The sequence below is a fragment of the Pelophylax lessonae genome, assembly GCF_965119305.1.
Source record: "Pelophylax lessonae genome assembly, chromosome: 1".
In the NCBI taxonomy this organism is placed as follows: Eukaryota; Metazoa; Chordata; class Amphibia; order Anura; family Ranidae; genus Pelophylax; species Pelophylax lessonae.
The window spans coordinates 224688744-224703602 of record NC_138768.1 but is presented as its reverse complement, the minus strand read 5'-3'; the positions used below and the strand labels follow the sequence as shown (position 1 = coordinate 224703602).

Below are 14859 nucleotides of genomic sequence, written 5' to 3'. Positions count from 1 at the left end.
ATAAAGACATTTTGTTTTTTACTTAATTTACCTTGGTTGTTTTTAATGCGCCACATGTGTCCTGTAAAAGCAGCTTCCCTTTGACTGGTATTCTAGTCACCATTTCTCTTTTGTATTAATACATATGCTGCAGGGAGCACACTGACTTGTGAATTGGCATATTTCTACAGTTTAAACCATTTTACCTCTTTATTAGCACTAACAACTGACAGGGGTTCTAATCTTTCTCCACTGTATCCATCTCACTAAATATCATACCATGAGATAAAATACCACGTAGTTTAGTGAGTAAAATACCTAACACTTTGATTAAATAACTCTATAGCTTTATTTTAGTAGCATTTTTTTATGAATTGCAAAAAAATGTTTGAAAAAATCTATGAGTTATTTTCAGGGTTTGTACACATTTTTACCAATAAAATTCCATGACTTTGCCATGACTTCAAGTAAATATTCATGACCTAATGTTTCATGAAATGTCTATGTAACTATTGTAATTTAACCAATATTATCAACTTGCTACTGAACTACTCCAAGGAGCTCCGAAACCGGATACCGCCCCTGCGTGTCATCACATTTGTGCGGCCCTCCAGTGAGGTATGCGCTTCACCACTGCCTCGATCTGACTGGTTCTCCCCTAGTGTCATCTCCCGGCTGCTGGCCAGCCTCAGGGATGGAAACACAGCGGAACCGGAAGGACGCCGAGCTATGAAGATAGACGCTTACCTCCATGTAAGTTTTTAATATGTGTCAATAAAACTATTTACATCTGCTACACTGAGTGGCTCATTTCTCTCTTTTCTGCATATTCGAATATACAGTGATTGTGAAACAAATTTCCATGACTTTTCCAAAACTTTGTGGGTTAAATTATTTTCCAAAACTTTTTCAGGCCTGGAAATTGCCATTTTAAAATTCCATGACTTTTCCAGGATTTTCATGACCGTACAAACCCTGTATTTTATTTCAGATTTTAAGAGTAAAATAGCTCTATGTGCACTGAGCCCACAATGCTTTAGCAAAATAAATGCCATTCAGATTGGATTTACATCTACATCACATTTGCATCACCCCCTTCAGAGAATGCTTTTTGCCAGGCTTTCCGACCCTCTGAGGGTTTTAATTTTTTGGGCCACTGATGTAGTACAAGTATGCAAATTCGGAAAGTGAGAGAAAGTTTGAAGTCTTTATCTTTTTTTTGTTCTGGATTACTGACTTATAGTATTGAAGTGTGAGGGACAGCTAGGTAACTTAAATCTGTAGAACTAGAAAGCAGTAATGGCAGCCTCCAAGAATTACTCTGGAAATATTTCCTTTAATGCCAAGATACCAATCCCAGAAATACTACAAAAGAACCTTACAGAATGTCAGTAGGCATATGCATTCAGACAAGACAGAGGACATACTTTGAGGAGGCTCTGCACTACTCTGCTTCTCCAGTTTATTTTTACCAAACTGTATGGCAAGATGTCGCTGTGACTTTAAGCTTCAATTTCTTTCACTACAGGTAATAATACTGAGCAAAGCTAGCACATCTACCCAAAACTATTTATTCAGGAGATGCAGTGTTAATTTGAGCTTTTCTGCTTTGCTGCATGATGAAGAGGATTTAGACTACTGATTGGGAACAACAGAAACATGCTTGAGATAAACACAAAACATCACTCAGAGTGAGCATTTGCAATTACAACTTGATCTGTACAATTATTGTATTCTCGGCCTCCCAGAGCAAGCAGTGCACGAGATATATGAAAGAGCTACTCCTTCACATTACTGAACGCCACCTAACATCTAGACAGGATAAACCAAACACGTAAAACCTCCTAAAGGTATGAGAATTCATGAAACACAGGAGACAAAGCAATCAGGGGACAAAAACTTTTGCCTAGAGCCTTTGCTCCACCGCAACATTAAATGATAGGGGGGGTTATCTCCTCAAATTTCTCTTTTCATAAAAAAAATCAAATACCTTTGATACATTTTAGATTTTGCTCACCAAAATAGGGCAATTTTTATGATTTCATTGTTCTCACACTTACTATTCCTGGAAAACTCTTGCAAGAGTCACTGTTTTTCCAGGAAAATAAATTTCTAAAAGTGCTATTGACATTAAATGTTCACCACATGACGGTAACAACCCATACAATCCATACATACAAAGAAAGCAAAACAAATAAGTTCAGAAATTAAGTTATGTGTAAAAAAATTAAATGACACAGGGAAGGCGTATTGAACACGCTAACTGAAATGTATTTAATACTTTGTACAAAATACTTTGTCGGTAATGACAGCTTCAAGAAGCTTCCTGTATGGAGAAACTAGTCATATGCATTGCTCAGTTGTGATTTTGGCCCAATTAAATCTTGAAGGTTCCATGGGCCTCTTCTATAAATTCTTATCTTTAGTTCTTTCAATAGATTTCAATAGATTTTCTATTGGATTCAAGCCAGGTGATTGGCTGGGCCATTCTAGCAGCTTTGATTTCTTTCTCCGTCAGAGATCAAGGGTCTTACAGCAGGGTAATGAACCAAAGAACATGTCAAAAAGCACCCAGAAATGGTTTAAGACAAAGCGCTCAAGAGTACTGGACTAGTCAGCAATTAGTCCAGATCTAAATTCCATAGAGCATCTGTGAAGAGATCTCAAAAGAGCAGTTAGGAAAGGAACCCTTCCAATCTAAGAGACCTGGAGCAGTTGGCGAAAGAAGAGTGGTCCACAATTCTAGTAGAGAGGAGTAAAAAACCCATTGATGGTTACAAAAATTTATTCATTTCAGTTATTTTTTCCAAGCGGTGTGCTACCAAATATTAAATTTAGGGTGCCAATAATTTTGTCCAATCCATTTTTGGAATTTAGCATAGAATTTGGCAGATTTGGCTTTTTGTTTCTCCACTTTTTTGCCATACCAATACAAATAAAAATAAATAAACATGAGAATGCCTAAACATTTGTACTGTAATTGCAACAATTTTCTTGGCAAAGTGGTACATTATCTGACAGAAATGCAGGGGTGTCAATATTTTGGGCCATGACTGTACAGTGGGGATCGAAAGTTTGGGCACCCCAGGTAAAAATGTGTATTAATGTGCATAAAGAAGCCAAGGAATGATGGAAAAATCTCCAAAAGGCATCAAATTACAGATTAGACATTCTTATAATATGTCAAAAGTTAGATTTTATTTCCATCATTGACACTTTCAAAATTACAGAAAACAAAAAATGGCGTCTGCAAAAGTTTGGGCACCCTGCAGAATTTATAGCATGCACTGCCCCCTTTGCAAGGCTGAAACCTGCCAGTGTCATGGATTGTTCTCAATCATCGTCGGGGAAGACCAGGTGATGTCAATCTCAAAGGTTTTAAATGCCCAGACTCATCTGACCTTGCCCCAACAATCAGCACCATGGAATCTTCTAAGCAGTTGTCTAGAAAACTGAAACTGAAAATAGTTGACGCTCACAAAGCTGGAGAAGGCTATAAGACGGTAGCAAAGTGTTTTCAGATGTCAATATCCTCTGTTCGGAATGTAATTAAGAAATGGCAGTCATCAGGAACAGTGGAAGTTAAAGCAAGATCTGGAAGATCAAGAAAAATATCAGACAGAACAGCTCGCAGGATTGTGAGAAAAACAATTCAAAACCTACGTTTGACTGCACGATCCCTCCAGAAAGATCTGGCAGACACTGGAGTTGTGGTACACCATTCCACTATAAAGAGATACTTGTACAAATATGGTCTTCATGGAAGAGTCATCAGAAGAAAACCTCTTCTACGTCCTCACCACAAAAATCAGCGTTTGAACTTTGCAAATGAACATATAGACAAGCCTGATGCATTTTGGAAACAAGTTCTGTGGACTGATGAGGTTAAAATTGAACTTTTTGGCCGGAATGAGCAAAGGTACGTTTGGAGAAGAAGGGGCACAGAATTTAATGAAAAGAACCTCTGTCCAACTGTTAAGCATGGGGGTGGATAAATCATGCTTTGGGGATGTATTACAGCCAGTGGCACAGGGAACATCTCATGAGTAGAAGGAAAAATGGATTCAATAAAATTTCAGCAAATTTTGGATGGTAACTTGGTGCCATCTGTGAAAAAGTTAAAGAGCGAATGGCCTCTACAAATGGATAATGATCCTAAACACACCTCAAAATCCACGGGGGATTACATCAAGAGGCGTAAACTGAAGGGTTTGCCATGGCCTTCACAATCTCCTGACCTCAACATAATTGAAAATCTATGGATAGACCTTAAAAGAGCAGTGCGTGACAGACAGTCCAGAAATCTCAAAGAACTGGAAGACTTTTGTAAGGAAGAATGGGCAAAGATACCTCAAACAAGAATTGAAAGACTCTTGGCTGGCTACAAAAAGCGTTTACAAGCTGTGATACTTGCCAAAGGGGGCAGTACAAGATATTAACTCTGCAGGATGCCCAAAACCTTTGCAGACTTTTGGGGGGTAGGGGTTTTGGGTGAGTTCCCACACTTTTTTTCCCATGACTTGACCCCAGAATAAAAAAAAGAGGAATGCATGGGGAGAAATGTTGGAAAAAGGAGAATAATCAGTGCAATGATTATTACAAATTATGCAATGATTACGGTGCCCATAAAGCAAACCCTTTTTTTTAACAGTACAGAGTCCCTACCTTTACATCCCTAGAGTAACTACATTGCTCCAGAATAAATATGCATAATATAATGTAATGCTCTAAATAATTATATGAAAAAATATCTAGCATACTGTAACTAGACACAAAATAGAATATTTATAAAAACAATTTTAAAACTAGCCTTGCAACATTAGAGATAAAGCAAGCCATCTTTCTTAGCCACATCCTCTGCTGAAGGAAATGGTCCTGGACATCTCTACCTGGGCTTATAACATTAGACGGGGGTGGGTTTTTACAGTAACATATTAGAGCAAAGCACCTTTCCAGCCTAAAACACCCCCATGCTCTAGAAAGCTACAAGTTGAAACATACATCAGGCATGACAGCAAAAACAAGGGGTCTAACTAACCTTTTATGACACATATATGGTTATTGTCGTTGGTAAGTTGTCTTGGGAGCTGCATGTTTTTTTCAGAACAAGGATTCAGCAAGCTGGAGAACTACAGCTTCTGAAAGATTTTGGCAATGGTAGCAATCACATATAAATAACCACATCGCTGATGAAAACCACACATCCCTACCAACCAATCCTATTAGGGGATAAAGCCCCCTTTCAATTTGTTGGAAACTGGTAATGGGCTTCTATCTCAAAATGCCTGTACTACCTCAAATATCTGTACTACCATCTTACCATAGCACCCGTGATATGTCTTTTGTTAAAATGTATACAGTAGGGGTAATGTTGCACTTCATTCTCTAGCTGGAAAAAAGAGACTGTCAATAGCTAAGTGACAGAAGGAAGAGCAGGTCTCATGGTTGGTTGTAATAGTCAGCAGCAACTTTTCTGGCTCTGAGGAAGGGGGTTCGCCCCTGAAACGCGCCAGCCCAGCCACAGCAGCCCCATGCGGCACACTGCATGCCATTCAGCTTCGTGTGGGACCTTGGCTACCTTGGAGATTTTATGTACAATATGTTGATGTGTGTACATTCACACCTGCTTTGTAAGTATATTGCATACTTTTTAATATTTTAATAAATGGTTTTAGTGGTAATGCACTAGGTCGGTGTGCCCCTTTTCTTTTGTCTTTTTCCCAGTTGGTTCTGGATACCCTTGATCCTGAGGGGGCAGCAAGACCATAGGCTTTTTCCACCCAAGTCTGAAGTATCTCCCTTCCCTCCGTCATATTTCACTTGAGCGCAGGAGAATTGTTCTACTGGTTGTAATTGATGTCTGACCTATCTACACCACGTCATCTTTTTATCCCCTAATATAATAAGGTAAAATCTTGCTGATGCTGTTTAAAAGCATGGCATTTGTTGCAGAGATCTTCCAGTATACTGTAGAAATTCTGAAAAGTAATGTTTAAGAAGTCAAAACTTTAACTAGGACTTGTGATCTCAATAAATCATGCTAATAAGCACTTACATTAGGTACAGTATAGGTAAGCTCTACCCATTCATGGCCAGTTTGCCTACGTTTAATTGTAAGCCCATTTATTTCAACTGAGAGAAGACGACAACTCCGCAAAGCAACAATGTATGCCTTTTAAAGAGCTAAAATTACCTAAAACTTTACTAGTAAAGATAAGAATTGAAATACAGAATATGTATTTCAAGTAAATGTATCTCTCCGTGTAAGGCAATACTATTCAGCATGGCTTGAGGAGTTTATATCTGTGGGAATCAGACCCAGAATGCTCGCTCTAGCTGTAAACATACCAAGGTGTCAGCAGAACTGTATGGAACATAATCAAGCTGGAACTACTTGTGGCTACAGTCAATATCATTAATTAATGTCACCACTAATAGACATATTCAATAAAGCAATGAGTGCAATGAGCAACAATGATGTAAAAAGTACACTGACCTATAGCAGCCAACCAGACTGCAGTTTCCAGAAAACAGATCTGTGAAAAATGATTTATTTTTATTTTTTGTTATATAATAAATCTCTTGACTGTTCTGAGTGAGGCAGATGTATTTATATTTTTAATACTCAGTAACAGGTGCTATTTATCTATTTTGAAGTACTTTAATAAATATTTCAGTGTACCTCTTCTAAAAAGTATTGTTTGAAATTAGAATGGTTCACACTGGAGTTAAGAAAAAAATGTGTATGTCCCATATGAATTGCATTAACATGCGGTTGTTGAAGCTACGAGAACATGGGGTAACCTACACCAGAGAAAATAATGTATTTCTCTTTTACTAAATAACTTTATACATAACCTATATGGGCTGATTTACTAAAGGAATACAAGGCTGTTCACTTTTCAAAATGGGGGTTTATTATATAAAACGTGTTCACATTGCAAAATGAACAGAATTTAGGTTTATGCAAAGCCATAAACTTTGGATAGATTAGAGCCCTGTCGCATTTTGCGGCTGTCTGGGGCTCCACTACAGAGATTTACACTTCATTTCCTATTTCACCAAATAGGAAGTGATAGAAATTCTGCAACAGGGACACAGACAGAAATAAAACTCTGACAGGGGTTCTACACTTTTTCTCTACTTTTTGTTTCTGTTTGTGTTGGTCTTGGAGTGTTTCCTGGTAAAAAAAAAAAAAAAAAAACATTACCACCAGTTAAGTAGACTTTTAAAAGACTTTTACTCTTCCCTACTTTATCCAAAACTGGGAAACTTTTTGGCTGGTCATACATTTAAACACAGTTCTACCCTATTACTATTATATGCTATGTTCAATGAATATTCAATCAACTCCATTGTGGTTGATTTACTAAAACTGGAAAGTTGAAAGCCTAGTGCAGCTGTGTAGAGTAGCCAAACAGCTTTTAACTTAAGCTTTTTCAATTAAACTTTGACAAAAAAAAAAAAGCTGGAAGCTGATTGGTTTCTATGCACAGCTGCACCAGATTTTGCACTCTTCAATTTTAGTAAATAAACCCCAATTGTCATCTAAAAATGTTCAACCTGCTCAGCTCCAACACCTATATATATATATATATATATATATATATATATATATATATATATATACTTTATGAACCAGAGCAATTTTTACATTTCAGCAATCACTTTGCCTTATCTTATGATATCAAAGTATTTAAAGACATCATGTTTTTGGCCCAAGGCTTTATTTTGTCAATATTGTCTTGCAACAATTATTTTACATTCCATGCAATCTGCAGACAAAAAGACATAATAAAACAAAGAATATATACAGACACACACTTTATTCAAGGTTAATAAGTGATAGTTTTAAAAACAACTACTGTGCCTGTATATTGTGGAAAAGTTGTTACGTGAGGAGTTCTATTTATAATGAAATTATAATTTTGCCTCTGTTATATCGCATGACAAAGTTATTTACAAATAAAATAAATGCTTTTTGAAATGTGGTGTATTTTTTAATGCAACACTACAAAAATATATGAAAATTATAAAAAAAAAAAAAAATGCATATGAACAGAAAATAAACTATAACATAATGCTTAGAGAAGAAGGGCAGGGGTTAATCATGGTTAAGTAAGAGTGAAGATAGGGTAAAAATAATTTTTTTATTTTTTTTTTTTTGTTTCCCCTATGAGGTTGCTTTAACTGCATTATGCACAGATTAAGGGGCACATCTTTCATCCACACATGGAAAAGAACTAGTCTAAATACATTATAACAATTGTAATGTTTCAATGTATGTAACAATGACGCCTGCAAATGCTACTTGCAGAAATCATTTACACAGGAGTTGCTGCGTGGGGGGGGGGGGGGGCGGTGAGATATAGATCTGCCAAGACATGGTAAGAAGGAAGTGACGCTTGGCCTTACACATTTGAATAGTAATCTGCCAACAGATGATCAAGCTCACAGATGATCACTTTCACTGTACATAGCTAATTAATACAAAGAAGATCTCTAATGTTTGCAATCTCTCATACTATTTCTTTAGTAAACATACAATATGTTACATTTTGCCCTGCAGCTCTGTTTCTCTAATGAAAGCTTTATTCATTACCTCTATCTCATAAAAATCCCCAATTGCTTACTACTGCACTATACACTAAGTTAGACACTAGTTCTCATATCACTGGTCCTCAAATCCTCTGGGATCATTTAACCCTCTCAAACATGTTCAATTGATACTGACCTGCATTATATAGAATATAAATAATATTGGTAATCAATACAAGAAACCCGCAGCAAAAAAACAAAGTTAATCAACACAAAAAAACTTGAAAAGTAAAACCTTTACATGGACCACATTTTCTACTCTAATGAAGCAATCTACATACATAAAGTAAACTATGCATAAAGTCCTTAGTATAGAACAGCACACAGTCTCCTCTCATAGGACAGCAAAAACCTATTAAGGTGCACAAATCAGCTTTCACCTTTCATCTTTACTATAGTCAGTAAAATGAAAGCTGACTGCACATGATAGCTCTGGGTTATTACAATTTGCATGCTAGTCTTTGGCTTACCTACAGAGTACTGAATCCATGCCTAGTGTTAGTCAGTTACACATTTAGTTTAATAATGCAAATGGCAAGTGTGATGTGTACATCAATATAACCTGTACCAAACAAGCTTAATTTTTAAGTCAATGAAAGCTATGTTGTAATTGGTTGCTCTTTGATTTTTGGGTTATTCAATACGGTACCTAATTCTGTTGTGCTGTAAAAATAGTCACATTGCTGCTAGAGGTGCTCCAAAGTTCCCGAAAAGCACCTTGCTGAACAATGTAGTCACTGCATAATGTTTTAGAGAATGCTACTAAGGATCCTGGTTTTATCTACATGTCAGCTCAGTAAATTTCTTCCAGTAATAAAAGCCAGAATCTATTTAACACTCTCTCTATCTAAAAGAAGAAATGAAAATATACACTTGCAGATAGAAATCACTGAATGAAAATGGGTCGCTACTCACGTACTTTTCACTATCGGCTTCGTTTTTCTGCTGATAGGTGTCCGCTGAGAATAGTTTGCTGTTAATGCTGCTGTGCCATGCTTCTTCCCTCTGCAGCAGGAGCCCAGCTGGAGCAGTTCCCTCTTTTCTCTCTGTGGATGTAAAAATTTACAGAAGCAGCATGAAAGTCCTGTAAAGAGCGAGTGCCTCTCCTATAACAGCCTACTACAGTGCCAGGCATGGGTGTAAAACCTTCGATTGGTTTCTAAGACATAATCTAGAGAGTTAATTCAGTCAGTGGGGGAGCCGCAGGTCAATGGTGTTTGAGCGTCACAGCTGGATGTGAAATAGTGAGTTTAGCCTGAAGCCTGTGAAAGTGGCAGCTTCCTGCATGCATTACAGTTGCTACCAACAGTTGCTGCTTGAATCATGCCTGGCTCCTAGTGGCTGGAATGCCTGAGAACCGGCTCAGGGACAGTGAACAGGAGGACAATGCACTTTCAACCCTAACCACCAGCATTCATTAAGCCTGCAATAAACTGGGATTTGCTGACCTTTTTGTCAGAGTTTTTTTTTTCCCTATTAAAGTGACTATATACCTATGATGAAACAAATATCAAAGCATTCAACATAGCATAAAACTAGGAAATCATTTAAACTACAACAACACACAGAGCATTTTGCAGATTTTATACATCAGTTACTGCAGGCAGCTCAAGAATAAACATGACATATAGCTGTCAAAACAGTTTTTATAATATGTATAGAATCCCTGTAACTTAAATACAAAACAGCTGAATAGGCAATCAAAAAGTCTATTATATATGTTTAAAAAATAAATAAATAAACATTTCTACTGGCAATAAAATTCATTTTTCCATTTTGGAGCTCAGTAAAATGTCTAAGCGTAGGAATCAATGTGTCCGGAGAACCTGCAATTTACTAATGTTTGGTGTCTGAATATTTGCATGCAATTTGGGAATCCAGGCAATCGCAACTAAGGAGTACCAAAATCCTGGAAAGCATAAAGTTACAACATGAATCTACTTCTGGTCAGATGATTGAGTTATGACTGTGTAGCCCAGGGCCGGGACAAGGGGTGGGCAGGAGGGTCAGTTGCCCTGAGCGCAATGGTTTATTGCACAAGTGAGGGGGCGTCTTGACCCTAAACCTAAGGGAAGGGGGGAGCAGTTTGGCATCCTTGCCCTGGGCACTAAATGACCTTGTCCCAGCACTGGTGTAGCCTATGGCTCTTGCTGCTCTCAGTGTCTCAGTGAGACCAGGAAGAGATGAGAGTGGTGCTGCAGCTGGGACAGGGCTGGGGGAGTGAGAGGAGGAAGGTAAGTGTTTAGTGATGAGGGGAGAAGAGCTATTGGTGTTTATTAACCTTAATACAAAGCATGTATTAAGATAAAAAAACTGTTTGACTTTAAAACCACTTTAATTCATTGCTTTGCATCACCTGAGGCTAGTCATTTCAGTGGACTAATGTAATGGTTTATTATTGCTTTAACTAAACTCTGGCAATGTTTATGGTGCACGTGGAGTTAAAGGATTGCTTCTATTTCAATAGTAAACAGTGGAAAATTTTGTTAACAATCTCAGAGAATAATGAGCGCATCTGATGCTTGCACAAGCCCATTGCTTGCAAGTAAACCACTACACTGCCCAGCAGTGCTCAGCGACATGTTTTCTAAAAATAATGCGCAGTGCATGGACAGCCTAACATACAAAAGTGCATTAGTCATCTTTGCTAATTTTTTAAACTGTGTTTAAAGCTCTCAAACAGTTACTAAAGAATTACAAATGTATAAAGGTACATTTTTTACATATTCAAACTATAAATGTATGTAATAAAAAGCAGTAACAGATAAACAAAAAAAAGGTAAATCTATAAACTCTGAACTTTTAAATGATTTATTATAACATAGTCGGTAGTTGGTCAGAAGTACAAATTATAGTAAATCATACACTAGGCTTTAGGTGAAACAATAGGTAGGCTAGGGTATTTTATTTTGAATTCAGAGGCATAATGCTGATGCGGCCGACAATGACACCAATGTTCTAAACCATGATGGAGTTGTAAAATTGGAACAAGGTAGGTCATATTGTTGTAGTTGTATGAAGAAGTGTATAATGTGAGTCACGGTATACAATTCTTTAAGATTTCCAGAAGGTAGAATCAGGGACAGTACAGAATTGTTAATACAATTGAATTGTGCCATAAAGAGAAGTTGTCTGTTAGACACTGAAGGATTATCCAGTTGCTTAACTCCATTCCACACAGATAGAGATAACTTTAAGATAGGTATCTGCTATTTATAAGGAAATTGTTTATGGGCTTCTGGGAAAAATACCATCCATCATTTCTCCAGGACATGTCATTTTGGCCTCTGAATTAGAGGTAACATCAGGAAGAATTTGTCTGACTAAATGTTTACCTGTCCTGCTAAATAGTAAATTAATAGATTTTGGAGGACCATTCCTGTTTTTTTATTGGGCCTCGGTAATGTAGCCAGTTTTAGTTTTAGACTAGTAGTGCCTTACACAAATGCAGAAAACTTTGGATTAAAGGTCAATTGCAGGCATGGTATGCTTTCACATAGTTACAGCGTCCAGCTCAGTAGTGGCTGGTCAATAGGGGGCGCAGGGGCGCCGCCCCCCCCAAGGCTAGTCACACTTAACATCAGCATAAAAAAAAAAAGCATACCTTTAATGGCAGTGGGGCGCCAGACACATTGCTGGCTATGAGAGGGGTGGGGGCTTTGGCATCACGTGCCTCTTTACTTGTAAGCTGATTGGCATCACTCTAAAATGTCCTCAGGGCGCAGAGTGTTGCGCCCCAAACACTCCCACTCGTGACTGCTGTCCTGTGATTGGCCCAGGACGTCGTAGGGGCGGTGCTTCAGCTTCACTCTGACTGCTTCCCTAACCTCATGCAGACGTTTCCATTGTCTCTCGCTCTCATCTCTGCTGGCTACTGCTACACCGGATGCTGAGGACTCAAGTGAGGACGGGTCGGATGGACCGATTCAAAGAGGACTCACTGGAGTCAGGGTGAGTGTGTGAGCTTAGTTCTTAGTTGCTTTCAGTCTCAGTTCTTGTTGAGTTCAGATCGGGCTGTGGGGCTGCCTGACTGGGGGAAGGAGGAATCAGAAACAGCCATTTGGTTGCTGCAGAAGTATTGAAGCTCCATCTGCTGGCTGAGGGTGGCATGACATCCCTGGCTGATTGTGGAGGGAGGAGAAAAATATAACAGAAAATGCTTTGTGCCCAAACAAAATAGTGGTTCTAGATTGAGGCACAGACTCACCCATATACAGGCATAACAAATGCTATTCTAATAATACATATAGCATCATTAAAATATTACAAGCCTCCGATGCTAAATCATATTCTCTTATGAAAGCATTTGCTCTAAAACCTATTAAACTTTTAGTCTAATATTTCAGTGAAATGCAGTCTCAAGACTGGTTTTGTAGCTGATAATACTAAAATAGCATTTGTAATTTATTTTCTAGTTTTAACCCTGGGCTGCAGTTTGATAGACGAGGAAAGTACCAGTTTGTTTACTATGTAGTCCTATCAGATGCTAATAGTTTAACCCTGTGCACAAAAGTGGTCTAGCATTTTTTCAATGCCAGAGAGGGTGTTATGTTCAGTATGATTGAAGATGCATTGCATTTTCATTACATAGCAGATCATTTTTTTTTTTTTTTTTTTGTGCATGAAGTCCTGCATATATAATACCAAAAAGAAGGGTGGAACGGAGTGGGTAGAGTCTATAAGGGGTGGGTGTGGCTTCTGAAAAGTGGGAGGGGTCAAAAACGAAAGGCGGGGTCTGGCGCCCCACCATCTTAAAACTTCACCAGCCGCCACTGGTCCAGCTTGAACCAATGTAACCATGTATGTAGTATGGATCGACTGATTATCGTCAAGGCCAATATATCGAGGGCCAGCCAGCCACCCACCCACCACAGGATGCCAGCCAGCCAGCACCTCACAACAGGGTGCCAGCCAGCCAGCCACCCACCAAAGGGTGCCAGCCAGCCATCCACTACAGGGTGCCAGCTGGCCAGCCACCCATCAAAGGGTGCCAGCCAGCCACCCACCCACCAAAGGGTGCCAGCCAGCCATCCACCCACCACAGGGTGCCAGCCAGCCACCCACCAAAGGGTGCCAGCCAGCCACCCACTACGGGCTGCCAGCCAGCCAGCCATCTGCCAAAGGGTGCAAGCCAGCCAGCCACCCACCCACCCACCACAGGGTGCCAGCCAGCCACCCACCCACTAAAGGGTGCCAGCCAGCCACCCACAACAGGGTGCCAGCCAGCCACCCACCAAAGAGTGCCAGCCAGCCAGCCACCCACCAAAGGGTGCCAGCCAGCCAGCCAGCCACCCACCACGGGGTGCCAGCCAGCCAGCCATCCACCAAAGGGTGCCAGCCAGTCAGCCACCCACCAAAGGGTGCCAGCCACTCATCACCACAGGTTGCCAGCCTGTCATTTTTTTTTAAGCCTATATTAAATTTCAGTAGTGTCTTTCAAATTTCAATGGAGATGGATGCAGATAGAAAAATTAAAAGTGTGGTCTGGGACTATTTCTCATCTCAATCTCCAGGAAAAGCAGCAGCACTGTGCAACACGTTCACAAACAATGTAAGTCCACTGACTCCAATCCACTGTCTAGCTGTTTGTCTAGCTTTTTTTCTCGCAGTTTTGCACTGACTGCACTGCAGTAGTGAGTGCACTAATGCAGCAATTTATGCATCATTCACAATCAGATGATGTGAAACTGATGTCCCTGCAAGTATGGTTTTACTATAGGTTTTCATGCAGTTAAGGTGTGAAGAATGAGCCCTTAATGTTAAAAATGTTAATTAACAAACATTAACATGTTTAGTAACAGATTTGTGTCGAAAATTGTGTTTATTTTGCAAAACTTTAACTGTTCAAGATATCGGCCCATATCCGCCGATACCAATATGCAATGGTCAAAATATCAGTATCGGCAACGAAAAACCAATATCGGTCGATCCCTAGTATGTAGCATATCCGGTTGATCCTCCTGGAAGCTGCAAATCACTGAAGTGTTACATCAGTGATACAAGAGGTTGACTGCTCAGCACAGATATCATTTAGAGAATGCTTTGCATCTTCTAAATGAAAGCAAAGCATTCTATGATTGGATGAGGAAAAGCATTCTCTGAATAGTGCCTGTACTGAGCAGCCGATCTCCTGTAATCAGAATGCATCAGGCAGGCTGCTCAGCATGGGAACCTGAAGTAAGTGGAGATCACTGAAGTAGCAGTGTCTACTTCAGTGATTTCCACTTTTTAGGAGCATCAGCCAGGTATAGTATATAAGAAGTTACACGGGTCCAAACTGGA

At 39.2% G+C, this 14859-nt stretch overlaps 1 protein-coding gene across 3 annotated transcripts in view; it reads right to left on the bottom strand.

Annotated features, from left to right (window-relative positions):
- Window positions 1-14859, bottom strand: part of CUX2 (cut like homeobox 2) — a 711333-nt gene that overhangs the window by 144917 nt on the left and 551557 nt on the right. For 2 of the 3 annotated variants that reach the window (XM_082244161.1, XM_082244162.1), the window contains one exon: window positions 9497-9623. In XM_082244161.1, coding sequence (XP_082100287.1) covers window positions 9497-9623 — 127 coding nt within the window. Of the gene's footprint in view, window positions 1-9492; window positions 9677-14859 lie in introns of those variants that run through there. The other variant, XM_082244165.1, reaches the window with a different exon arrangement.